The sequence below is a fragment of the Enhydra lutris genome, unplaced genomic scaffold, assembly GCF_002288905.1.
Source record: "Enhydra lutris kenyoni isolate GAN:26980312 unplaced genomic scaffold, ASM228890v2 scaffoldscaffold21, whole genome shotgun sequence".
Taxonomy (NCBI): domain Eukaryota; kingdom Metazoa; phylum Chordata; class Mammalia; order Carnivora; family Mustelidae; genus Enhydra; species Enhydra lutris.
The window spans coordinates 23,492,502-23,519,431 of NW_019154105.1; the positions used below are offsets into that span (position 1 = coordinate 23,492,502).

Sequence of the window (26,930 nt, forward strand, 5' to 3'; positions counted from 1 at the left end):
GAATCTTACTGGGTACCCTGCCCACACTTACGCTGTTGTAAGAAAGAAACTAGTATGGTTATCAACTAGGAGATTCCAATTTTGGAAAATTGTGGTAGGCTGAGGGCTGTCAGATTAGCTAAAACATGTATTATCAGAATTAAAAGAATTTTATGATCCACAGAGGCACCCGTTATAGCTAAGTTAAGATTTACCAAGTCTTTCATCTGGAATGACAAAGATGACTCTACCTTTTTTTTTTTCCTCCATGGGAAATTGCCCTGACATCCATCAGAGAAGCTCTTGGAAAAGGCCCCTATCTATGGTTTCCACAATATCCCTTCATCTTATTTCATGTGTCTTCCCTACCCCCAACACCCATTTCAACTCTAAACAAACAAATAAAAGCAGAACAAAACAGGATCTTGGTCTATAGGTGGGGATAAATACACATCTATTTTGAGATACTGACTGCAAATAAAACACCACACCCTTAGGATTTTGTAAAGATCATAATGTAAAAGAGGACTATATTGCTCTTATCACTCTAAGATACAAACATTTTAACTTTTTAAAACTTATGGGTTGAGATACAGATGGTCAAATAGTAGTTTAGAGCTCTATAATAGGACATTATTAGCATTTAAGAAATGTATTTGTTATCTACTTGTGACTACACAGTAGCTAAGAGATTTTAAAAGTGTCCTTATAGTAATTTTACTTCCTATAAAGAAATATTAATATGTCCATAGTCTACTGATCCATCAATCTAGAGAAGCCCTTATTCACTAGTAAATTTTGTTTTCTTTGATTTAAAAATTGTTTTCTTTGATTTAAAAACTTTCACCTTGATCTTTTTCTGAAACTAAACAAGAAATGTAAAGTCTTTCTTAACAACAACAACAAAAAAAGCAATGATGTTTTACAAATTGCCCTCTCGGATTTTCTTGTCAGCCTGCTTCAAGGAAATCCATGTGTTCAATATACTTGCTCGCAGTTTAGCCCATACCAAATGGTTGTTTAATCCAAATATCTGAGCAGCAAACTGAGCTGATCCTTCTGGAGAAAGTATGGTTGAACAGCCAAGACCTATTGGTTCAGAAAGGAAAAGACAGAATATTAATCTGTTAATTAATAATGAAAAGAGCACTTAGTAAATTTTTTTTTTTTAGCTTAAAAAAAAAAAAAAAAATCTCTACACCCAACATGGGGCCCCCCAGATCGAGGGTCCCATACTCTACCACCTGAGCCAGCCAGGGGCCCCTAGTAAACTATTTTATGCTCAGAAAAATCCTGCTAGGGGCGCCTGGGTGGCTCAGTGGGTTAGGCCTCTGCCTTCAGCTCAGGTCATGATCTCAGGGTCCTGGGATCGAGCCCCGTGTCGGGCTCTCTGCTCAGTGGAGAGCCTGCTTCCCCCTCCCCACTCCCTGCCTGCCTCTCTACCTACTTGTGATCTCTCTCTGTCAAATAAATAAATAGAATCTTAAAAAAAAAAAAAAAAAAAAAAAGAAAAGAAAAGTCCTGCTAATCAAAAACAATAAAAAGCTACTGTATCATCCTTGTCTAAAGTAAGATCTGCAGAAGGAGTTCCATGTCTACTACTGGAGTGGTAAAGTGATTATTAAGAGCATTAAGTAATATTTCTCTACCATGAACCAGTATCTTATATACAGCTATCACTTTTTTTTTTTTTAATATTTTATTTATTTATTTGACAGCGCGTGCGAGCAAGCACACATAGCAGGGGGAGCAGCATGCAGAGGGAGAGAGGTGCAGATTTGCCAAGCAGGGAGCCCTATGCGGGGCCCAATGCCAAGACCCTGGGATCATAACCTGAGCCAAAGGCAGACGCTTAATGACTGAGCCACCCAGGCACCCCATCTATCACTTTTTGCATTGAATCCATCTGCAAAGAAATTTGGCTTTTTCGAAGTTCTTTTCATATACTGTAAATCTTTAAATCACTAATGAAAGGCAACAGAAATAAAACAAGGATCAAGTAGGCAGAAGCACCTATTCTTGGATAAACTTGAGATATGTATTTTTTTTTTTTATAATTTTCTAGCCACTACTTTTGTCTTTGCACTTTAACTATTCTTTAAGCAGTAAAAAAGTTAAAAGCAAAGAGTAAGTTTACAAAATACCAGGTTCTAAGTAAATTCAATATTAATAGGACCTAAGAAAGTAACTTCCTTGGGGGCCACACGTTTACTCAGACTTTCTATTACGGACTGGTACTATTATACCTGTGGCACTCGAGTGAAGTACTCCTAGCTTACAGATCCGAAACCTCCATTTCCCCAATATTCTTGGAATTCACCAGGCTCTTTGATTCCCCCTACCTCCAGTAAGAATCAAGTATATATCACAAGGCAAATTTACTAGTTTATATTAATAAATCAATTTATGTAGCTCCCTCACATACTGTGTGATATTGGTCAAAGTACTTAATGTTAACTTAGTGTCCTTATCTATTAAGATGGGAGTATTCAACAAGTTAATATAGATAAAGTACTTGGAGCAGTGCCTTATGCATAGTAAGTACTTGATGAATGAAACAGCTGATGAATGTCAACTGTTAGCAGTAGTATTCTAGGTACAGGGTTCTACTCTAGTAACTGAAATACCTGTGCCTACACTGCTCAGGACTCCCCTTCTAACATCAGGAAAGCTTAATTAGCAAAAAATTAGGTTATCTAGTGAGCATGCCATAAGAGAAAGACAAATAGAGTTTTTAGGATTTTATAAAGGCCACTGTAAAACTTTTCTTCAAAAGATTATCCCCAATTCTAGTGATCGGAATGTACAAATCTCCCAGGTTCCCTCTCTCTCCTTGGACAGTACTAGATAAAAGCTGCCAAATTTTTCCTCATCACATTCTCCCTTTCCTAAACTCCACTGATAATACATATACTATTCCTCTGGCATAAATTTATACTTTCATTTATAGCCATAAAAAATTTTTAACTAGAGAAGTTGATACAATCAGATGTCCAGCTAAAGATCTAGTTAAAGATGGATTAATCACAAGGTGTATCCCTGAAACTGTATAAAGATAGCATTAAGTAGCTGACTGTTACGTTTGTTCAGGACGTTTACTGAGTACAAATCAAATATGCTCAGCTGTAAAAAATATTTTTATTAATGGTATCCTATTTTTTTCTATATTTGAGTTAAAGATATCTGCCAAAGCTTTAAAAAATAAAAATAAAAACAGGAGTAAAGGGAATAAAGAAAATAGACATAAACACATAAGAACAAAGAGAGAACAGTGATAACTTTTTGTCAGTTGAAAAGGAAATGGAGTGGTAACTAAGTAGACCAAGAAAATTTTATCCTAAACTGGAAGCAGGAGAAGCAATGTGACCAATGTTAAAAAATCCATGTAAAGGTTTGGGGAATCAGTGGCACCCGATACTTTTGAAGGGAGACATGGGGGTGAAAATGTGGCTAAAAAAAAAGGGGGGACTGGCTTAAAGTCAAGAAGCAGTTAGACTATCAAATCTCTTGCTCCACTCCATGTACCTGAGGAATTGCCCCTTCTGCATCCTAGCAGAGTCATAAATTCTTATGAAGGGAAAAACAGATTTTAGTCCAGACTTCTGTGGACTGGAGGGTACGAGGCATAGCTGAGACAAGCAATGCTGCAGTGAAAACAGGGGGTGAAGTTTACACAAGTATTAAGATTACCAGATTCCAGAATGCTGGCAGTCAGGTTTATTTCTCAGTCAGGAGAATGAGACTAGAAAGATTCTCTGGATAATTCTAGTCACACATGAGAAAAGATCAAATGACATTCATGTAAGGGGTTATTCAAAGATCAACTCTACCAGATCACCCAACAGTGGAGCTTTTTTTTTTGGGGGGGGGGTAAAGGTTCATTTTTTTTTTAGAGCGAGAGAGGGGCATATAGGAAGGGGTCAGAGAGAGAGAATCTCAAGCAGACTCCCTACTGACAAGGGACTCAAACCCACCATCTTGAGATCATGACCCAGGCCAAAACCAAGAGTCTGATACTTAAGCAACTGATTCACCCAGGCGCCATGGAGCCCCCTTCTGACAAGTCCCATCCACTCGCACAGACCGTGCAACTGGTTTTTTATAGTGCCTCCCTCTTAAGAACGGACAGCCAAGGATTACCAGATACCAGACAGGTGAGAAAAGGAGTTAATATGAAAGAAAAACTATAGTAATTTCAGAGAGATAAAAGATGTTATTGCAAAGATTAAACAAGAAAAGGATGGGGGATGGTGAGAAGACCATAGAACAAAAAAGAGCTCTTAGAAGTTCAATATGCCATAACTGGATTGAAAAAGTTAATAAAAGGGTTGGAGAAATGTTCCAGAGAGTATAGCAATGAGAAAGAGAAAAGAGAAACACAAAGCTCCTATTTTTAATACTAAATCCAAAAAATGAGAAAAGAAAGTGGAGGAGGAAGGAAAGTATTAAGTAACTGAAGAAACTTTCTCAGGATTAAAGAATCAGAGTTCCAGATTTAACCAGCCCACCGAAAGCCCAAGATGAAAATAATCATCAAGACACTTCTCTGTGAGGGCGCCTGGGTGGCTCAGTGGGTTGAGCCACTGCCTTCGGCTCAGGTCATGATCTCAGAGTCCTGGGATTGAGTCCCGCATCGGGCTCTCTGCTCGGCGGGGAGCCTGCCCCCACCCCCGCCTGCCTCTCCATCTACTTGTGATCTCTATCGTCAAATAAATAAATAAAATCTTAAAAAAAAAAAAAAAAGACACATCTCTGTGAAATTTAAGAAACATGGGTAGAAAAAGACCCTAAAAGTTTCCAGAAAAAAACAAAATTCACAAATGACCTAGAATCAGAACGATAAAAGGGCACTGCAGTTTTCAGTAACTCTGGAAGTTGGAAGACAATTGAGTAATGCCTTCAAGATGCATTTCTGAAGGAAAGTAATTTTCAGTCTAGAATTCCATTCCCAAATTATTGAGTGTGAGGCTATGATGGAAATGTTTTAGATATATGAGGTCTCAAAAAGTTTACCATCTGTAGCCCTTCCTCAGGAAGTTCACTAAGAATGCTCTCCAACAAATTAAGGAGTAAACAAAGAAAGGTGAAGACATGGGACCTAGGAAACAGGAGATCTAAGACTAGAGAAGGGCAAAATGCATGTCCAGGATGATGGTTAAGAGAAATTCTGAGATAATGACAGTACAGCAGGCCTAGAGAGAAGCCAGTCCATATTTGAACAGACAGGAAGGCTCAAGTTCTTAACATTTTTGACACATCCCTACCACAATACTGTTATTCTATGAGATAATGCTCAATTGAGATTTCTTTGTATGTTATTTATTCTGTCCCCTAATTTATAGAAATAAAATTACATTTCCTTTACAGAAATAACATAATAACATTTACTTTAAAAAACTCAAAACCATGAATGATGTATTCTTGGGGGGGGGGGGGACCAAAATCTGTACTTGATTTATCTACAGATTTCACCAGCAGTTTATAAAAAATATAGAAGACCATGTTAAACATCATCCAGAAATGTAATCAGCCAAATCCAAAATGTGGAAAATTCTACAGGACAAATGAAAGTGAAAAAAGGAGGATTAAAAGAGACTTAGGAGAGAGAGCAACTAAATGCAATGTAAGGACTGTGTTACATTGAGTTGAACAAATCAACTGTAAAAACAAATGAGATGATCAGGAAAGCTTAAACACCAACTGAAAATTAGATGATTTAAAAAAAAATTACCATTAATTTTTCTTAAGTGTGAATATGCTATACTGATTATGATTTATTTTTACAGAGTTTATTTGAGAGACAGTGAGCGAGAGCATAAGTGAGAGAACACAAGTGGGGGGAACAGCAGAGTGAGAGAGAAAAGCAGGTGGGGGCGGGGCCCAATCCCAGGATCCTGGGATCATGACCTGAGCCAAAGGTAGCCGCTTAACCAACTGAGCCACCCAGGTGCCCCCATGATTATGATTTAAAAACTAGAGTTATGGCACTCCTGGGTGGCTTAGTCTGTTAAGTGTCTGTCTTGGGCTGAGGTCATGATCCCGGGATCCTGGGATCAAGCCCCATATAGGGCTCCTTTATCCAGCAGAGAACCTGCTTCTCCCTCTGCCTGCTCTGCCTGCCACTCTACCTTGTATGCTCTCTCTCTTGACAAATAAATAAAATCTTTAAAAAATAATATAAAATAATAAAACCTAGAGTTCATATTGCTTAGAGAAGCATATTTAAGTGTAAAATGCTGTGTGCTTGAAAATAATCCAGCAGAAAGGGCTACAGATGTAATAAGATATTAAATGTTGAAGCTGAATAACAGGTACATAAGATTTCATGTTACTCTCTCTACTATTGTGCATGTTTGAAATTTTTCAATAAACAAGTTTTTTTGGAAGAGAGAAAGCCAGCCTGTGTGTGGGTGGGGGTTGGGGGGGGGGGGAGAAGCAAGGGAGAGAGAGAATCCCAAGCAGGCTCTACGCTCTTCATGGAGCCCAACATGGAGTTTGATCTCACAACCTTGAGATCATGACTTGAGCCGAAATCAAGAGTCGGATGTTAAACCAACTGAGCCACCCAGGTGCCCCTTTAATAAACAATTTTTAAAAATTCATGTATCTTGGGGTGCCTGGGTGGCTCAGCTGGTTAAGGGTCTGCGTTTGGCTCAGGTCATGATCTCAGGGTCCTGGGATTGAGCCCCGCATCGGGCTTCCTGCTCAGCAGGGAGTCTGCTTCTCCCTCTCCCTCTGACCCTCCCCCCGCCCAGCTTATATGCTCTCTCTCTCAAATAAATAAAAATCTTTAAAAAAATAGAATAAAATAAAATAAAATTCATGTATCTTACCACTGGGTAGTCGAAGAGACGACCACACATCCTGAGCTCCCCAGTCTGGAGTGAGTGGAGGGCAGCTGATAACTGGGTATGCAGTGTTACCAGACATCACTGGTCCTAAACCATTGCTTCTGCCCGCCACTGCCACAAATACAGTAGGAATGCCATCCCCTAGGGAAATTACACATTTATAATTGAATTGAAAATAGATTTTTTTTTTTTTTTTTAAAGATTTTATTTATTTATTTGTCAGAGAGAGAGAGAGAGAGAGAGCGAGCACAGGCAGACAGAATGGCAGGCAGAGGCAGAGGGAGAAGCAGGCTCCCTGACGAGCAAGGAGCCCGATGTGGGACTCGATCCCAGGACGCTGGGATCATGACCTGAGCTGAAGGCAGCTGCTTAACCAACTGAGCCACCCAGGCGTCCCTTGAAAATAGATTTTAAGATAGGTTAAAACAAAATGCCTATGTGTCTTAACTCCTTCAGTTCCTTTATTAGCAGTCTCCAGAAAAAGCATAAATAAGACACAATTATTGCATATATATTCAATATATATTTCACTTCACCACTTATTATATCTTAAGTAACAAAGTAGCAAAAATAAGTTTGGCCATGTTTGAGACCTATAGTATAAAGAGGGTACGAGAGTATTAGTGAGGGAACGGCTCAAAGGCCCTACTTAAAAGGATATGCTTAGGCTCACTGAAACAAAGAATGACACTACTTGAACCAGTGTCTGTCCTGGTGTCCTTCAACCCACAGGGTATAGGGAGACCTTGTTAATGGAGACTAGAGGTTCAGGGGCACATTATCAATGAAGAAAGGTCAATTCAATAATATAGTACCTAAATATTTAAGACCATTCAATATGTTTTCTAACACATCTCTTAAACATTTCATTCTTTGGTAAATTTTTAAGTTATTCCTTTGTTTCTTACCACAGAGATTTCTAACCTGGAATCCAAAATTTTATGTATTTGCACTTCTCTGGATAAAGAGTTCAGGCTTTCATAACTTTAACAAAGAGGTCTAGGAACTTATCCCAGTTCCCTAGCCCCTCAACACCCCACCTCAAGCCTTAATAATTATGCTCCTATTAACAACTACCTTTAGAAAGAAAACTCAGATAACATTTTTCCCAGTTGAGAAACATTTGGTTGTTTCCAGAACTCTGTTATTTTAGATCAATACTATCCCATCAAGACATTTCTTTTAAATACCCAATTCTAAAATTATTCCTTAATTTCACATTCAACTACCCACCTCTTAGAAAAGGCTGACTACTAAAAATACTTGAAAGGATCTCTGCTTCAACCTCATACCTCCCAAAATTGATGTGGGGCCTATCTTCTGTTGGAGCATATTAGAAACAATACTCCAGGGGCTTCTTATTAGATAAAGACTCATTCTAGCCTTTATTTCCCTTCCCTGTTTCACTTTCTTTTGGGGGGGGGGGGTGGGGGCCTCTACTCTTTTATTTATTTATTCATTAACATTTTTTTTTAAAAACTTGAATGCCATCAACACACAACACTGCATTATTTTCATGTGTACCCATGCTGCATTTTCAATTTTTTTCCCTGAGGCATTCTAAGTGCCTAGAGCATCTTACACTCTTTGGAAGCAAGTATAACGAAAGCCTAGACTATCACATTTTCCCCATTGGAACTGTGGCAAATTCTTTTTCACCATTATTAGTCCAAACATAAAATTTTTTGGCAAAATCCTGAAATGCTCTATGTAAAATGTGAAATTTACCTTCATACTCTGCTTTAATCCTCAGAGTTTCATCTGGCCCTTTATGGGCAGACGTTACCCGAAGTTCACATGGAATGCCAAAATTTCCACAAGCCTTCTTTATTTTTTCACAGTGACTGAGATCAGAAGTTGAGCCCATCAATACTACAACTCTGCACTGACTTTCTGATTTCAGAAGCAACTGGAAAAGAAAAACATGGATATGCAAAAGAAAACAGGAAAAAACGTTAAATACAGAATTGAGTACCGTAAGAATAATCAGTTTACAGAGCTATAGTAGAGTAAAATTACAACTGGATAGAATATTTTCTTTCTTAATAGACCAAAGTCAAGACAGAGACAAAAAGGACAAAATGATAATTCATTTTTCAAAATAACCTCTTTATGGAAAGGGAAGCAGTCTTCTAATTAAGACCTAAAAAGTAATAAGAATTTTAATCAGGTAAGTTATACTTATTATTATGATATAAAGGAAAGATAAATGCTCAACCCTTCTAATTAATACTCATGAAGCTATAATATAAAATATTTCATCCTAAGATTTTAGTCCATTGTGTTTAATGGAGGTTTTAAGGCATAATCAGCCAAAATAAAGAGATCATATTATAAACCTTCTTTAAGTTAGTTGCTTAGAATTGAAAATACATGGGGCGCCTGGGTGGCTCAGTGGGTTGGAGCCTCTGCCTTCGGCTCAGGTCGTGATCCCGGGGTCCTGGGATCGAGCCCCGCATCGGACTCTCTGCTCAGCAGAGCCTGCTTCCTCCTCTCTCTCTGCCTGCCTCTCTGCCTACTTGTGATCTCTGTCAAATAAATAAATCTTAAAAAAAAAAAAAAATTGAAAATACATGTTTCCAAGGAAATGAGGTCTTGAAAACTGGCTATGACCCTTGCATAACCACAAATCCCATTCAATTTCCATGGAATTACAGTAATAATACTATAAATCCAAAATATTTATTTGAGAGGGAGGGAGAGCATGCAGGGGAGCAGGCGGAAGGGCAGAGGGAAAGGGAATCTCAAGCATAATCCCGGCTGAGTGCAGAGCCTGCGCAGGGCTTGATCCCAGGACCATGACATCATGACCTGAGCAAAAATCAAGAGTGTGGATGCTTTACGTCATGACTGAGCCACCCGGGCACCCTGATAATACCATACCATAAATCTTAAAGTGACATTTTAATGGCACATGGAGTTCTAATTCGGAACTCTACTTATGGAACCCTTGCTAATACAACTCTGAGTAGCTGAGCAGCAGTGGAGAGGTGGGTAGGAAATGTAAGGGGCAGGGAGGAGACAAGGACTCTAGGTTTCCCCATTAGAATCTGGGAGTGTACTGGCCAGTTTAACAACAGGGGGTTTCAGTATGTCACTGAGGATAGTTCAGGTGGTACATTTCTTAATGGTGTTCTTTTTTTTTTTTTAAACCACTGGGGAAAAGGACACCTGGGTGTCTTCGCTGGTTGAGTGGATGACTCCATTTTAGCTCACGTCATGATCTTACAGTCCTGAGACTGAGCCCTATGTCAGGCCCTCTGCTCAGTGGGGCCTCTGCGTCATGATTATCTCTCTCCCTCTGCCTCTCCCTCCACGCACATGGACGCATGTGTGCACACACACTCTCTGAAATAACTGGGGGAAAAAAAAACTGCGCCTTCTCATTTTTATTTTTTTTAAAGATTTCATTTATTTATTTAGAGGGCACATGCAAGCAGGGGGAGGTGCAGAGGGAGGGAGAAAGAATCTGAAGCAGACCCTGCGCTGAACAGAGAGCCTGATGCAGGTTTCGACTCCATGACCCTGAGATCCTGAGATCATGACTCGGGCTGAAATCAAGAGTCGGATGCTCAACTGACTGAGCCACCCAGATGCCCCTATTGTCCTTTCTGAAGCAAGATTTTCTTGGAGAAAAACACAGAACAGCATAGGTTTACTACAAAAGTTTTACCTCCACTCTTTCTGCAACCCACTCAAAATTTTTCTTCACCATCTGGAGCCCTTCGGGAGTTACTTCCTTTAGGTCACGATATGACTAGAAAATAAGATAGAAAGTTTAGAATACAGATATCCTACTAGTAATACGCTTGCTAAGTGAACTTATTTGATTTCTGAGTTTTAGGTAGACTACAAAAAGCCTGCATAGCAAGGAATATGTCTGAAAATGTATCTGAACCTATAAATTCATTTCCTGAATTAGAGTAGAGGAAGTTCAGACAGTGAAGTACACTTGCATTTTCATTTAAGGTTAAGTGTTTTCCACACTAGTAACTAGGACTAACTGCCCTGACAATTCTTGTGTATTTAGAGAGCAACCGCCCTAATTTTATTTTTCATAGGACAGAGCAGAAATGGAAGCTGGTAATATCCAGAACACTTGGATCCAGATTGACCCTTATTCTTGTAATTATGAAGACCCATCCTCTAGCACCTTAATTTTCAATTGGCCAAATAAGGATGATACTTGTTCTGCGTGACAGTCATAATAAATGAGTTATCTGTTTTGTAAATGCAAAGTACTATTCCTATTTTTTTTTTTCAGGATATAGGAAATGTAAGAGATATTTATCTTTAGAAGTAAATAGCAATCAACTTGTTTCTTATCATATGGAACAACAGTAGCCTTTTCTTTTCCTCCCATCTTCCTAGTCACCCCTATCTTGCCTGATCAGGCAAAAGATAAAAAAAAAAATCCTGAAGGATTACCTGTTTATCTTTCTGTTGGCTTCGATCTCCTGATGGCCAGAGTCTCCAGGAATCATTATCAATAACATCAGCAAGAACAATCTCTTTGGTGGTTATATCAACACCAAATTCAATCTAGAAATAGCATATCACCAAAGAAAAGTTCTCAAAACTCTACAACTGAAGACATTTTTCAGTTATAATCTTTACTCTCAAATCTCTATTTTATTTGTACCTTCATATCAACCAATGTACAGTTCTGGGGCAACCAGGATTTCTCCAATATTTCAAAAATAGCCTGTGTAGCATGACTCATGATATCCACTTCAGTCTGGCCTATAACAAGTCCAGCAAAGCAAAATTTTGCAGCAATTAGCTGTTCCTCAGACCACTGTGGATCATTGTTGGCATCATCCTGAAAATAAAGTATAGGAGTACGATTAATTTAAATATAAAAATTTTGAACTTTTTTTAAAAAGTTTTTTTTATTTAACAGAGAGAGAGACACAGCAAAGAGAGGGAACACAAGCAGAGGGAGTGGGAGAGGCAGAAGCAGGCTTCTCGTGAAACAGGGAGCCCAATGTGGGGCTTGATCCCAGGACCCCGGGATCGTGATCTGAGCCAAAGGCAGACACTTAACAACTGAGCCACCCAGGAGCCCCCCAAATTTTGTATTTTTGAGATAAAATGAAGTTCTTTTTTTCTTTGACCGTGAATTTCTCAGAAATATTTATTGTCTCTAAGGACTTAATTTCTGACATGCCCTTTAATTCACAATTATTTTTAATTTGCCTAGTTTTGTTTTAATTTGTCTAGTTTAATAGATACTTTAAAATTTAAGATATTTAGTAACTTATTCCAGCTGATAAAGTATTTGAAAGAATTTGCTCTCTCTATAAACTAATTTAAATAGAAGTTTGTGGTTTTTTTCTTTATCTGAGTCAACAGAGATAGTAAGAAGGCCAAAGCACACTTTAGTCCACTAAATCTCTCCAGGATGCAGTTTTCATTATCTCCTGAACTTTCTTTTAAGATTTTATTTGATAGAGTGCGCACACAAGTAGGCAGAGTGGCAGACAGAGCGGCAGGCAGAGGGAGGGAGGGAAGCAGGCTGAGCAGAGAGCCCGAAACGCCGCTCGATCTCAGGACCCTGAGATCACGACCTGAGCTGAAGGCAGAGGCTTAACCCATTGAGCCACCCAGACGCCCCGCCCCCTTTTTTAAAGATTTAAAATAATCTCCACACCCAATGTGGGGTGTAGAGCATGAGATCACAATCCCGAGATCAGGAGTTGCTTACTCTGCTGACTGAGCCAGCCAGTCACTGCTCTTCACCTCATTTTTAATAAAAGTTTATGTAAGACTATAAGTCTTGAGGGATATTATTTAATAATTTAAGAGACTTTATATAAAGATATTAGTGAAAAAAGTATTTTCATTGTATTCTAAGTAGTGTTCCAATTTCACATGAAATTTTTCTTTTATGAATTCTGGATTTGTATTATAACAGTAAGATAAACATTTTAAGGTACATAGTTCACTAATTATACTTGATCTGGGCCAAAAGACTGAGAGGCAATTTTAGTTCCCTTTTTAAAAATGCTACACAAGGGACCTCTGGGTGGCTCAGTCGATTGAGCATCTGACTTTAGCTCGGTCATGGTCCCAGGTCGCTGGCACTAAGTCCTGCATAGAGCTCCCTGCTCAGCAGGGAGTCTGCTTCTCCCACTCCCTCTGCCTGCCACTCCTCCTGTTTGTGCACTCTGTCAAATAAATAAAGTCTTAAAAAAAAAAAGTGCTACACAAGGTGCACCTCAGTGGCTCGGTCATTTGAACATCCAGACTTGATTCCAGCTCAGGTCATGAGCTCAGGATCGTGTGATAGAGCCCCATGTCAGGCTCTCTGCTCAGTATGGAGTCTGCTTAAGGTTCTTTCTCCCTTACTCTCCCTCCCTCTTTGCTCCTCTCACCGCGTGCTTACTCACCATCTCCCTCTTTCTCTCTCAATAAATAAATAAAATCTTAAAAAAAAAAAAGGGAAACAATAAAAATACTATATAGACATTACTCCTGACATTGGAACTATTCTTAACAGCATGAACAAAGAGGGAAAGAGAAAGGCAGTTTTATTTGTTGTTTTTAAAGAGTTTGTTTATTGATTTGTCCAACAGAGAGAGAGAGCACAAGTGGGCGCAGCAGGTAGAGGGCAAATCAGGTTCCCCGCTGAGCAAGGAGTACTGGATGCGGGACTTGATCCCAGGACGCGGGATCATGACTTGAGCTGAAGGCACACACTTAACCGACTGAGCCACCCAGGCATCCCGAAAAGCAGTTTCAATAAAGAAAACCAATACAAATGTATAACCACTGATTCTTACACCTTCATTATGTTTTTGCTTGTAAGAGATATTGGTAATAGTTTTTCTGTATCTGAATATAAAAAGATCCCTTGTATTTGCCTTAATTTCAAACTCTTTAAAAATTTAAAAAGTTTCTGAATTGTTACTTTTCTTCCTAATAACTAATATTTTTAAAAATTTATTTATTTCATTTAAATAATTTAATTTAAAATACTTTAAAAGATTTTATTTAGTTTTAACAACATTTAAATCTTTTGACTTTGAAATTATGTTTGTTGCTATATTATAGTAAGACACACAAGCACAGAATAATTACCTTGAAAAACAGCTCCACTTTAGGTGGGTAAAACTTATATCCCTCCTTGACACCAGGATTTCTTTTGAGAAAAGAACCAGTTGCTATTCTTCTACAGACCCATTCAACTGGAATCATTTCACACTTAGGTGCAATGAAAGCTGTCTCCCCACATTTTCTGGTGAAAGCAGTTTTGATACCTACATATTGACAAAAAGTTTTTAAAAAAGCAATAAAGTTCTATTAAAAATGGTAGATCTGAGGCATAATAAAACAGCTGCTTACAAAAAACAAAATGAATCAAAACCCTATCTAGCCAAATATGTTATCCCTAAATGATACTATCAAAAATAAATTAACTTTTTTATAAAAAGTAGTAGAAGAAAAAGAAAATTATCAGTATGGCTTTCTTACTGCTCTTCAGAATATTTAAGAGTATTTCATTTTAATGTTGCATGGGAAAGTATATAGTGGATCAGAAGGTCTGGGTTCCAGTGTCTCTACCATTCATTCATTCATACATTCAAAAAATGCTTTTGAGAAATTTTCGGCCACCCAACTTTGTATAAAGCATATAACTCATCTAAGTGATACTAAATTATCTTTAAATCAGATTTGGTTATACGATTCTCATATTTGACAGTCCAGTATTAAATGGGCCTTATAAAATATCAATCTACTTGGGGCGCCTGGGTGGAGTCTCATATCTCTGGGATCAAGCCCCGCATCGGGCTCTCTGCTTGGAGGGGAGCCTACTTCCTCCTCTCTCTCTGCCTGCCTCTCTACTTGTGATCTCTGTCTGTCAAATAAATAAATAAAATCTTAAAAAAATATATCAATCTACTTAATCACAATCAGGTACAGCCCTATATTTTGGATCACACTTTTCTCTTAATATTTGAAGAAAATAATCCCTGGAAAAAAGTATTCAACAGGTAGCAGCAAGAACACAGTGGCCAATTTGGCCAAGAGCAAAGAAAACATTTGTTCTTCATTTCTCTTCTATTTTACTCAAACTGTTACTGGAAAACTAGATAAAAAGCTAGCTTGTGATGGGAGCTATTTTACTTGGGGACGTTGGAAAATAACCTCTAAGGACAGCTATATCATGAACCACACAATCCAGCAATCCCACTCCTAGGTATTCTAGGTACTAACACTGCAGCTGAAGATGAGCATTATTAATGTCAACCCATAACGGTTTCCAAGAGATGCTACAGGATTACTCTGTGCTGCCATAAAACCACATACATATGCATTTCCCTACATGAAGGGAATCTACATTTATGTAAGACCTGCACTACTCTAAGTGTTTTATGTTATCTCATTTAACCATAAAATTTTTCAGATAGGTATTATTACATTTTACAGTGAAAGAAACAGGGGCTCAAAGAAGTTAAGTAATTTGACATGTTGCCAATCAGTAATGGTGCCTGGACCAGTTTCAAAACCTGCATTTTCTCTGTACTCTCTCTGGGTTTCATCAGTAAGATTCAATTGAAATAGGGAATTGTGATATGCTCCATGAACAGGAACTCTGGAAAAGAATCAGAATGTAAATAAATGGTCATTTTAACCCTTAAAGAATGATTGAGCTCATGCTAATGGATAGGCAAATGATTTAAATCAGTCCTGAACTACAGGTGGTAACTACATGCCTGACTTTAAGAGTTCTTCCTTTTAAGATGTGTTAAACTTTAGATATACATGCTCATTTGTCTAGCTTGAAAGACTAGTATCCAAATCTATTGTTCAAATATAAATAATAGTTACTTTTACTCAGAGGAAAACTCCTCCTCACATCTGAGAGAACCAAAAGCACAGAAGCAATCTACAGTTATCATCTAGTACAGGAAAAAAAAATTGCTACCCCCCCAAAAAAAGATGGAGTTTAGATGATACAATGATTGCTTCTAATATACATGGTAATCATCTTAGCAAATTTCATGACTGGATGGGGGGCATGAGCAAAAGAACTCTCCCCCATGTCTCACTGTTTGCAGAATGTAAGACTCCTATTAAGATTACTAAGAGGGGCGCCTGGGTGGCTCAGTGGGTTAAGCCTCTGCCTTCGGCTCAGGTCGTGATCCCAGGGTCCTGGGATCGAGCCCCGCATCGGGCTCTCTGCTCGGCGGGGAGCCTGCTTCCTCCCCTCTCTCTGCCTGCCTCTCTGCCTACTTGCTATCTCTGTCAAATAAATAAATAAAATCTTTAAAAAAAAAAAAAAAAAAGATTACTAAGAAAGGGGCGCCTGGGTGGCTCAATCGTTAAGCATCTGCCTTTGGCTCAGGTCATGATCCCAGGGTCCTGGGATCAAGCCCCACATCAGGCACCCTGCTCTGTGGGAAGCCTGCTTCTTTTTCTCTCTCTCCCACTCCCCCTGCTTGTGTTCCCTTTCTCACTGTGTCTCTGTCAAATAAATAAAATCTTAAAAAAAAAAAAGATTACTAAGAAAATGTCACTTCATACTCTGAATTACAATGGCAGTGTCTGACAGCAAATCAGCCCACATATCCTTAGGGCCACCCACCCATGTATTAAGCTTGCCTGGCTCCTTATCTGTGGTTTAACAATTGCAGGACTTATACCCATTATCACTACTAACACCTAAACATAATTATGGTAGGTTTCTGTGGGGGAACTGAGACTTTATAAGGTTAAGTATTGAGACTAAATCCACACATTTCATTTCATAACTCAGGTGTAGCATGTATATTATTTCCATGGAAAAAGTTTTACTTTTATCTATTACTTGTATAGTATTTTACAGTTTGCTTGTGATTGACAATGAGAAAACCAGAATCCTTTTTTACAAAATCTCATTTGGTGCTCTTCCCATTCTAACTTCTAGAAATACCTTAATTAGGAACATACATAACCTTGGTTATAAAGAAAGCAATTTTAAATATGCCATTGGTGGTCAACTAGGCATAGGATTCATTTAACTATCAGCAAGTAAAAATTAGATAAGGCAACAGAACTCCTAATCTGTCCTCTAAAACAAATCTAAGAATTTTTTAAAACTTAAGTTTTCCTTAATTTCAGTGTATAAAACCTGAAGAATATCTTTCTTTTTTTTTTATTTTTAAAGATTTTTATTTATTTATTTGACAGAGATCACAAGTAGGCAGAGAGGCAGGCGGGGGTGGGGGGAAGCAGGCTCCCTGCTGATGATGCGGGGCTTGATCCCAGGACCCTGAGATCATGACCTGAGCTGAAAGCAGAGGCTTTAACCCAATGAGCCACCCAGGCACCCCAAAACCTGAAGAATATCTTTCAACATTTCCTGTGAACCAAGTAAGTTTTAGTTATGTTAAAGGTGCCAATACAGTAGTTTAAAGATAATTGTTGGAGTACTTCATTTAGGATTACAAACTTTCCCAGCTTTCTCAGACACAGGACTTTCAGAGTAAAACTGGGAAAGTCCTGGACAGAGACAATTTGGGTCACCTTAATTCACTTTCTGTTAAGCCCACAAAGTACAGTGTATACTCCCTTACTGAATAAGCAAATACAAACTTGGGCCTGTACTTATCTTCCATTATTTAGAAATATATATATACCTATATATATCTCTCTCTCCATAACTATGATAACTACCATGGGAACACAGGAGCTAATTTTTTTTTTTTTGTTAACAATTATAGTATTAAGCAACTTTTTAAAATTTTAACATGTATAGGGAGAATGAGATAACTTGGCAAGTTAAAAATGGACCACTTATCCGTACTGCAAAAGGAACCTAAAATTAGTTTGATGCTCTCTGTAGCAATCAACTCAGACACTGAGAAACCACCTATCAAGGAAGCCCTGAAATAAAAATCCTAAAATCTTATTACTTAGGAACTGTGGGTGGTCCTTTACATTTATACAACATACACACTTTCAATGTATAGAGGGATTTATGATGTGGATGACAAATTAGGCTGGCAAACATTTTTTTCCCCACAATACACTAAAAATGTTCAACAGAAAACTAGGAAAGAGGAAAACTATTCAAGAACCCATTCTGAATGGACAAAATAGATTTAATCTGAACTACGTTGTTATTTTGCGGAAGGCAGGTACCTCTATACCGACTGGAAATAAAGGTATTAAATTCCCCTTTGGATTCAGAAGATCAATTTAAGAGATTATGGACATACATTGAAGATCTTGCGGGTTCGGTTCCATGCCACCACAATAAAGCAAATCAAATGAATTTTTTGGTTTCCCAGTGCACATACAAGTTTTATTTATACAATACTGTGGCCTATTAAGTGTTTGATAGCATGTTATCTAAAAAACATATATATGTTAGTTAAAAAATACTTCATTGCTAAAAAACGCTATCATCTGAGCTTTTAGCAAGTTGTGATCACTGATCACAGTTCACCATAATAAATAAAATACTGAGAAAGTTGGAAATATTGAGATTTGCCAAAATGTAACAGCAACATGAAGAGAGCAAATGCTGTTGGAAAAATGGCGCCAAAAGACTTGCTCAATGCAGGGGCAGGGTTGCCACAAACCTTCCATTTGTAAAAACAAACAAATAAACAAACCCCAACAATATCCACGAAACACAATAAAGCAAAGTGCAATACAACAGGGTACGCCTGTTAACAGTTACTGGAAGCTCTAAGAAATGAAAGGGATAGTAAAAGGAGACAAAATTATTAAATTATAAAAATTAGAACTGGGAAAGTAAAAAACAAAGCTTTTTTTATTAGATAGATAAGGAACCAGAGGCTTCAAAGGTTGAGCAATCCAAAGCAATGAGGCCTCTTACATTGGAAGAAAAGAGCTCAAATCTTTTATTAGCGAGATTTCATATACTACAGACAAATCAGCATTGACTGAACCCCTGAAGAAAAGCCCATTATCTTAATTCCCCTTTCTTTGCTCCAAGTGCCCTCCACAGAATGTTTTGATCTAGTCTTTTTGAATAGATATCTCTATAGGAAATAGTTTTCTTTCAGTTTTAGAGTAGGAGGTAAGCCTGGAGATCTTTCATCAAGTTCAAATCCCTCACTTGGGGCAGAATGAGAAGGTGTGGTAGCAATCTTCAAATACTTTTCAGGGCTTTCAAGCGGAAAAGGGATTTGAAATTCTGTCTTATCTCCAAGGGACAGAGCAAAGAATAACTGTATAGAATTGCAGGTACCAAATTTCAACTCCTCAACTGAAGTTGCCTAATACCAAAACAGGCCTCCTTCACAGATGAGTCTCTCCCAGGATGTCTTCCTAGGAGAAAAGTTAAAGAGAGGATATGCATGCCAGACAAAGACTGTAGCAAACTGTTAAGATTCCTTAACTAAATGATACTACTTACTAATTCCAAATTACATGTTGTAGTGAAATTTAAGACTTCCTGGTTTGATTCAAGTAACCTTTTGAGACATCACCAAACAACATGTTCTTAATCCAAATAATGTCATCTCCCCATGAAAGAGATTGGGTGTGTGTGTGTGTGGGGGGGCAACATTCAAAAGGGAGGAGATTGTGGGGGGAGCCACTTACTTGTTTTCCTGTAACAACTGAAAAATATAACTGGTAGTCAACATGTTGTTAATCCAAATAATGCCATTTCCCCATGAAAGGACCAATATGTGCGTGTGAGAGAGAATGTGAAAGGGGAGGTTATCAGGAAAGCCACTTACCTGCTTCCTTTAACAACTGAAAAATACAACTGGTAGTTTTATTTGAGATTGCAGCTTTTCCTTCCAGGTGATTCTTTCTGGCTGCATTTCCTGCTGTTATCTGGTCCTTGGACTGCAGGAGGACTTTTCCTGGACTATCTGGCAATTCATAGACTTCTTTTGTTTTACCCTCATAGAGTTTCTTACCAATATTCAGTACTGTGGAGATAAAATGGAGACATCAGATTCAGAAAAAAATTTCCTAATTGAAGACTAAGTTATCTAGAATGATCAGAGAACATAGAGTGGTTAAGGAATAATTTTAATAAAAAATTCACTCATCTGCATAGAACCTTATACCCTACAAAGTATTTTCATAGGTATCATATTTGATTCACATAACTGTGTGACAAGCCATAGTTATGCATATAACTGAATTATGTGGGGCTTAGGGTTGAAAATCTAAACAGAACTTTTACTCCCTCCAAAACTTAAAGCCTACCGTTGATCAGAAGCCCTGCTGATAACATTAAATGGCTGATTAACACATATTTTCTAAGTTCTATGTATTTTATGCTGTATTCTTACAATAAAGTAAACTAGAGAAAAGAAAAAAATCTTAAAGAAAATGTATTTGCAGTACTGTGTGATAGTAATCGGAGGAAAAAAAAGTCCATGGGAAAGTGGACCCGTGCAGTTCAAATCCGTGTTGTTCAAGGGTCAACCGTATACAGATTAGAAAACTAAGTATCAAAAAGCTAGAGGTCATGCCGTTAGGAAATGGCAGAGCCAGACAAAATCCTATGTCTTCTGATATCACATTCTTTGCTCTTTCCACTATCAAACCTGCCTCTCTCATAGTAGAACTGAAGTAGAACTACTTTACATTAAGTTAACATAATAGTATTTTCACATATGTATTTACAATACAATAAACAAGCTTGTAGTGGGAAAAAAAAAATGCTTATTTTCTGAGCCTTCCACTTGGCATGACAGGCAAAATCATTAAGTTGAGCCAAAAGGGTTTCTTGATTTTTAGTTAAAGTGCAAGGGAAGGCACCCCCATCTACTGAAGTTAGCCCATTTCCAAGCACCTCTATTTCTTAATCTTTCTTCCCTACTCCCCAGTGTTAATCCTTTCTCCACACCAACAAATGTGGGAAATGGTGAGGAAGTAAGGACAAGGGAATCCAATTTAATACAGGTCACAGACCTAAAAAAAGTAGACTCTGGTCATTAGAAAGAATGATTTAGATGAAGGTCAGAGATAACAGAAGTTTAAGGACTTAAAATTTCCAAGGGGAGAAATCATCCCTCACGCTCCTAGAACAGACTCAATCTCAGTATTGGCATTTTTTAGTGCCCGTGTACCAGGTACACTAGGGCTATACTAGTACACAAGGCAGAGTTCCTACTCTCAAGCAACCGAGTCTAAAGGAAGCTGAAATTAAACAGGGCATCGTATTAATTATGATGTGAGAAATACACAGTCTGTGGGATCACAGGTTCACAGCAGGCCCACCTAACCTAGTCTAGACACTAGAGCAGGAAGTCTGGAACAAAGTAAGTCTGAGTTTGAGATCTAAGGCAAGGATAAACATTTAGTCAGAAAAGAGAAAGGGGTTAGTAGTGGTGCGGAAAAAAAGACCATGGGGTAACAGTACATGGCAGGACTTCAGTACGGTTGGAGCTCTGTGTGTGTGTGTTTGCACACACGCGCGCATAGTGAGGGAGGGCAGCGGCTACAGAGTAGGAAAGAATGGCAGAACTGAGCAGTGGTCAGATCACCAGTTAGTGGAGGTGACCATTAAACAAACCAGTTATAATTCAGTTTAATAGTTACTGCTGCAGGGTACCTAGAGGATGAATTCCCATCCTATTGTAATGTCCTGATTCACTGACAAAGTTTAATAGGCTCCTCAGTTTAGAGCCTCAGCTTAGTGCTCTAACTTCAGATTTCTCTATTCCCTTTCCAGAACTCTAATTTCTATAACTGAATTTCTATATCCCACTCCCAAGCTTTTGACATGCTCACCCTAGGCCCAAACAGTGTTTCCTTCCCTTGCATTTCACTGTTCATCCCTCAGGCCTCATACATCATGTTGACTGTGTTTCGATTTTATCCTAAGAACAACCATGTGGCTTTTAAGCACTTTAGCAAAATGACAGATTCTATATTAGATTAAGTCGATAATTTTTTTCCCTAAATTCAATTTTTCTGTGTGGAAGACAATGTACTGACCAGCCAGCACAACCAATTTGGTTCACCATAAATTTAGAAACTGGGTGTGTGGGGGGAAAAAAAAGTTTTATCAGCATAAATGTCACAAACAAGAGATCTTTTCTGAGGACCTAATCACTCATAGATAAAAGGATTATGTAAATAGGATAATTGTAAAGTGAATCAAGGCAACTTTTGGCCTGGTGCTTTTGGAGCTCTTCAGAATCATCATGGCATCAAAAGACTGAAACACAAAATCTCGACCAAAAAAAGTAAATTTTTCAATAGATTCAAATATTAACTTTGGAAATAGCAGGCTATTGACTTAACAGGAAAGCAAGATTTTGAATAATCACTACATATGTTCCTGTGGTTGTTTCGCAGTAACTATTGATTACCAGTATGATTTCTATGCACCTCTCCAACCCCTGTCCATTTCTTTCTCATCACTCTCTTCCCCTACTTTGTTCTTTTCCCCAACCCCGAGCCAGTTTCGAGTATTTCAGAAAGTTCGGCGAGGTGGGGGAGCGCTGGGTTTCCTACGCCTCGGTTGGCGGTGCCCGGGCCACGTGTTCGCCCGCCCTGCGGCCTAGAGGGGCGGCTGCGAGACCAGGCACATCTCGGGAGGAGGCTGCCAGGAGGGCCGCTGGGCACTCAGGTGGCGGCGACTGCGCCAACTCCAGCCGGGGGTGGGGGAAGGGGGACGGGAAGACCGCGGAGGGCAGGAAGTCCCCGGCAGATTGCTGGGGATGCCCGTTACTCACCCTCAGCTGTCGCCATTATTCTGCGTGGCCTGGGGGCAGCGGCCGCGCCGGGAAGAGAGGAAAGACTCTGGAAAAGAGGAGTGGTCACAGAGGCTCACGTGGGGGGGAAGGGAAGGCGGCCCACAGACACACCCCCCGGCCAGGACTAGTATTCCCGGGCGCCCACACGCGCTCTCCGCTAGCAACACAGCCTGCCGCCACCGAACCCCCGAGGTCTCTGCCACGCAGGAGCAACTTCGACTCTGGAAGCAGGCTATACCCCTGAGACTTCCCGCCGCGCAGGCGCAGAGACACAGGCCGTCCCCCCTCACCCCCGTGCGCGGGCGCTGTTCCAGAAGAGGCGAAAAGTGGCGCGCGTTGGAGGCCACTCCCGTTCTACAGAGGCTCGCTGACCGGCTCCCTTTTCCGCGGCAAGAGCAGATCATAGGTTGGAGCGTACCAAGTGGTGACGGCCGGGGGAAAGCATGTGAAGAGGGCCATACAAAGTTTACATCCTCTGGGACAGAAGTGACGTTAACCCTACTAGTCTCATCACCCCAGTCTTGGGTGTTAGAAAATAACGGAGATTTCCACGTGCAGAGAAAGTACTTTCCCGCAGGGAGCCGGCGGAGGACTAGCTCCACCCCAGCAGTCTGTGGCTCCTCCTCTCAGCCGCGGAGCCTCTCCCTCCCTCCTCACTCATTGGTGCAGCCTGAGGGGGCGGGGCAGGGTGTGCTGGAGAGGAGCGCTAATCACGCTTACTTTGGGAAAGCGCGCGCCGCCGCAGTAGCGAGGGTCGAGCGGCTGGGAAGGAAGCGAGCCTCTGAGGCGTCCGGGCCGAGCGGGCAGCTGGTTGGTGCTCAGGCCCCTGCTGCGGCGGCAGGTCCCTCCACGTGCTTTCGGCGGCGACATGGAGCTGGAGGAGTCGGGAATCCGAGAGGAATGTGGAGTATTCGGGTGCATCGCCTCAGGAGAGTGGCCCACGCAGCTAGATGTGCCGCATGTGATCACTCTGGGACTCGTGGGGCTGCAACACCGGTGAGCAACCGGCTGAGGGGTGGGGGTGGCGGCGCGTCTGCTTCTCTCTCCTTCAGCCCAAGCCGTTTCCCGCGGCCCGTGTTAGCGACCTCGTGTGCGCCTGAGGGCCTGGAGACCGACCTCTGTTGCCTGGATTGATATCTGCCTGTGGCATCAGCTAGGTTGCCAAGGCGTGCGCGGGCACCACCTTGCATCCCTGGACTCGCTGCTCCCCCCAAACCCTTAATGCTCTTTAGGGGTTCCCCCCCCTTCTCCGGTGTGTGCACCCCTCATGAGTCTGGCCAATTTGTAAGTGTCCGGTTCGCTAGGGTTGGCGGAATCGGGACTTCTCCCACTACTTGCCCGTTTTAATCTTGCAGAGCCTGGAGCTGCTTTTGTGAAGGTTTGTGTGGGGTGGCTGCTGGTTGAGGTCCTGCAACACGTTGAGGTGTTCTCGCGGAGCCTTCGACACCACCAGCTTTTGTTTGCAAGGGCAGAGCTTTTGAACAACTTGTGGATGTGAACGTAGTCATAGCTGTGAGAATTTAGGGATTCTAGAGTTCAGACCCTGGGAAACAGCTACCTGATATTCAGAAGGAAGTACCGGTTGCAGATCTCATACAAACTAAGTGAAAATAAACCAGTCACAGGAAATAGTGCATCCGCAAAAGAGTCACGGGTTTCAGATAATAATGAAGGAGAAGTTTGTAGTAAAAGGATGCCAAAAAAGTAACTCCCTTCTTTAAAAGAGGGGAAGGGGAGCAGTTCCTGTATGACTAGATACTGATTTTTGAAAAACTGGTAGATCCCTTTGAGTTAAAAAATAACTTAAGTGATCCTTCCATTTCTTACTACCTGGCATTTGATCTAAACGTAGGTTTGACATTCTCACCGAAAGTATTACAAAGTTTTCTTAAGGCAATACTGCAGCAATAATTTTTAAGGAATTTGGCAGTAACATTTATCAGCAATATGGGAGCCACAAGTATAAATGCATTCCAAATGATTTGCTTTCCCTAAACAAACTTGGATTGCGAGTAGTCTTTCTGATCTTTGTAGAGTTGCAGATACTTTAGTTTCTTATCTTATGTACTCCCTTTGCTAAGAGCTGTTAGTAATTTAGAGTCAGGGTTGAATCAAAAATATTTTTAACTTGAATGACTCTAATCCTGGATAATTGTGGGTTGACCCTAGTATAGATCTTGTTTTAAAATACTGTACATTTTTTGAGAAGATTAGATAAATAGTCCAAGGATAAACTAAAATCTGCTTATGTGGTAGTTCAGCGCAACATTAGTTTAAAACATTCTTAAGATAAGTTATTTTAGATATTCTGTGAAGGAAAGAGGATCTTCAGTCTCTCCTTTAAATATGTGCCAGAAGAAAAATGGTTTGTTTGCTTAATGAATACAACTTGATTTCTAGCTACATGCACTTTTCTGTAGTTGCTTTTATATGAAAGAATAGGGATTAGACAGTACAAGATAAAAGCAATAAAAATGAAATTATATGATAATAGTGCAATAATAAATGGATTCTCTGAGGCTGTTCATCTAACCAAATAAGTCTTTGTTAAAGTGGTTTTGAAAATTGACCTTGTGATGTTTTCAGTAGCAGTGGCGAGGAACATAGTAATTTCTGGGGAACAAATGTATTAATGGAAAACTATTTAAGATTTTCCTTGTGTAGACATCGAATCATTAAGGTGCACTGAGAAGACTGGTTCTCTCCCATAAATTCATCCAGTTAAAAATTTTGAATTAGCAAAAGTCCTCACCCTTTAGAGAAAGTGATCTGATTGGAAGAATGATGAAATTTCCTAATGTCTTGAAGATAAAGATCTTCTGCTACTCTGAATTAGTCTGTAGGATTCAGAGATTAAAAACTAATGTTTTTCTATGGCATTGAATCAAGGAACGTTAAAACTGGACACCTAGATAGGTTGTCATAACTTAATATACAGTAGAATTAGTTAAATACACTGTACACTGGTAAGTGGTGGTCTGTTGCAGAGTCTCTACCTCCTCACTTCCCAATACTTAGTTGTTTTAAAACAACTGTTGGATTTTTTTTTTTCCTTTTTGATAAAGGAATTTATCTCTTACACATTATCTTCCTAAATCACGGAATCCAGAAGGTGAAATTGCTATCACTTTTGCATTGTATTTGGTTCTGTTTTTGTCTTAAGTATAATCTGATCTAAAAAAATTTAGTTTGAGGGATTACAGAGTACCTGAAAGTTATATTATGCATTTCATGTAAATACAACTAGAACACCAATTACTAGATAGTCATGCACTGGGTACTTAATTCAGATGGGTTCATTCAGAAGCACTTCTTTCTAGTAGTTTTGGCAATTTGGAGATTTATTCCATAGCTCTACTTTCTTTTGGGGAATTTTCGTTTAACATTTTCAGTGAGCTCTTTAGATACAAACTGTGTGTGTATGTGTGTTCATGACAGGTACATATAATTACCACATGCTTTTTCAGTCCTAACAACTTTGGTTCAGTGGTTTGCAGAATTCTGAAAAAACCACACCTTTTTAGATCAGAAATCTTCACGTTTCTACCACAGGAATGTCTTTTGAAGACTAGAATGATGTGGACATACTTTGAGGAGTCCATAAAAGGAATTATTAAAATTTCATAGATTTATCCCAACAATCAGCTGATGAAAATGCCCACCCTGAAAGTGAATTATCATTTTCCTGGGTTAGGAATTGAATCTTACTACTGATAAACATTTTTGTACTTCTAAAAATTTGAGATTTACCTGATTAAATTGGATCACGTATGGGGTTTCCTGTCTGTAGAAACATTCTGTAGACTCTTTCCGTTCTGTTACGCATTGAGGAAACCCATTTGCAGTGATCTCAGGAACGGTTTTCTTAAGAGATACAGACACTGGTCCTGTAAATAGAGTATATAATATTATCAGTAGATAGGTACTTGGGAGAAAGAAATGCACTCAGACAACTTATATAGAATTAGTTTCCAGTTGTCTTCATTTAGTTTGTTGGAGTATACAGGAATAGGTTGTCAGAGAACTTGCATTGAGTTGCAAAATTTAAGGCTGGGGATAACTTTATTTTGATTTTCATCTCTTAGTAAAAATGACCAAAATGTCCCATTTCTATAGTATTTTACATACCCTTGGTTAGGGAAGTGACTTATGTTAAAACTGTCCTTGCTGATTGTTCCAGTCTTTGGGTTTGAAAGACTTTTTAATTCAATTACTTTTGTAATTTAATGATCTCACTTTTAAATCATTAGTGTTTTAAATTCTTCCAGTTATAACTATTATTTACAACTTTGCTTTTTGCATCAGTTTGAAGCAGGACTTACCTATCTGCCAAAAAGTTTCAAAGTACTACTGCTTTGTCATTCTGGTCAATATTGGAAATAGTTCTTTAACATAAGACTTGAAATCTACT

At 39.4% G+C, this 26,930-nt stretch overlaps 2 protein-coding genes across 4 annotated transcripts in view; one reads left to right on the forward strand and one right to left on the reverse strand.

The window, feature by feature from the left end:
- Positions 1-227: 227 nt before the first annotated feature.
- Positions 228-26,285, reverse strand: LOC111149362 (phosphoribosylaminoimidazole carboxylase and phosphoribosylaminoimidazolesuccinocarboxamide synthase). Of its 3 annotated transcripts, none has more exons than XM_022506370.1 (10): positions 26,270-26,285; positions 22,499-22,565; positions 19,535-19,732; positions 13,914-14,092; positions 11,473-11,652; positions 11,259-11,372; positions 10,504-10,587; positions 8,559-8,739; positions 6,813-6,971; positions 228-1,068 (listed from the first exon to the last, which is right to left on the reverse strand). In XM_022506370.1, exons 2-10 carry the CDS (start codon positions 22,512-22,514, stop codon positions 902-904), a joined length of 1,278 nt encoding a protein of 425 aa, XP_022362078.1. In that variant the 5' UTR covers positions 22,515-22,565; positions 26,270-26,285; the 3' UTR covers positions 228-901. The 3 variants fall into 3 exon arrangements, with proteins under 3 accessions (XP_022362078.1, XP_022362077.1, XP_022362079.1); XM_022506369.1 differs by lacking the exon at positions 26,270-26,285 and adding an exon at positions 22,810-22,882; XM_022506371.1 differs by lacking the exons at positions 6,813-6,971; positions 26,270-26,285 and having other exon boundaries at positions 22,499-23,185.
- Positions 23,259-26,930, forward strand: part of LOC111149361 (phosphoribosyl pyrophosphate amidotransferase) — a 34,339-nt gene continuing 30,667 nt past the window's right edge. Inside the window, exon 1 of the mRNA XM_022506368.1 lies at positions 23,259-23,515. Coding sequence (XP_022362076.1) covers positions 23,388-23,515 — 128 coding nt within the window. The 5' untranslated portion in view covers positions 23,259-23,387. The remainder of the gene's footprint in view (positions 23,516-26,930) is intronic.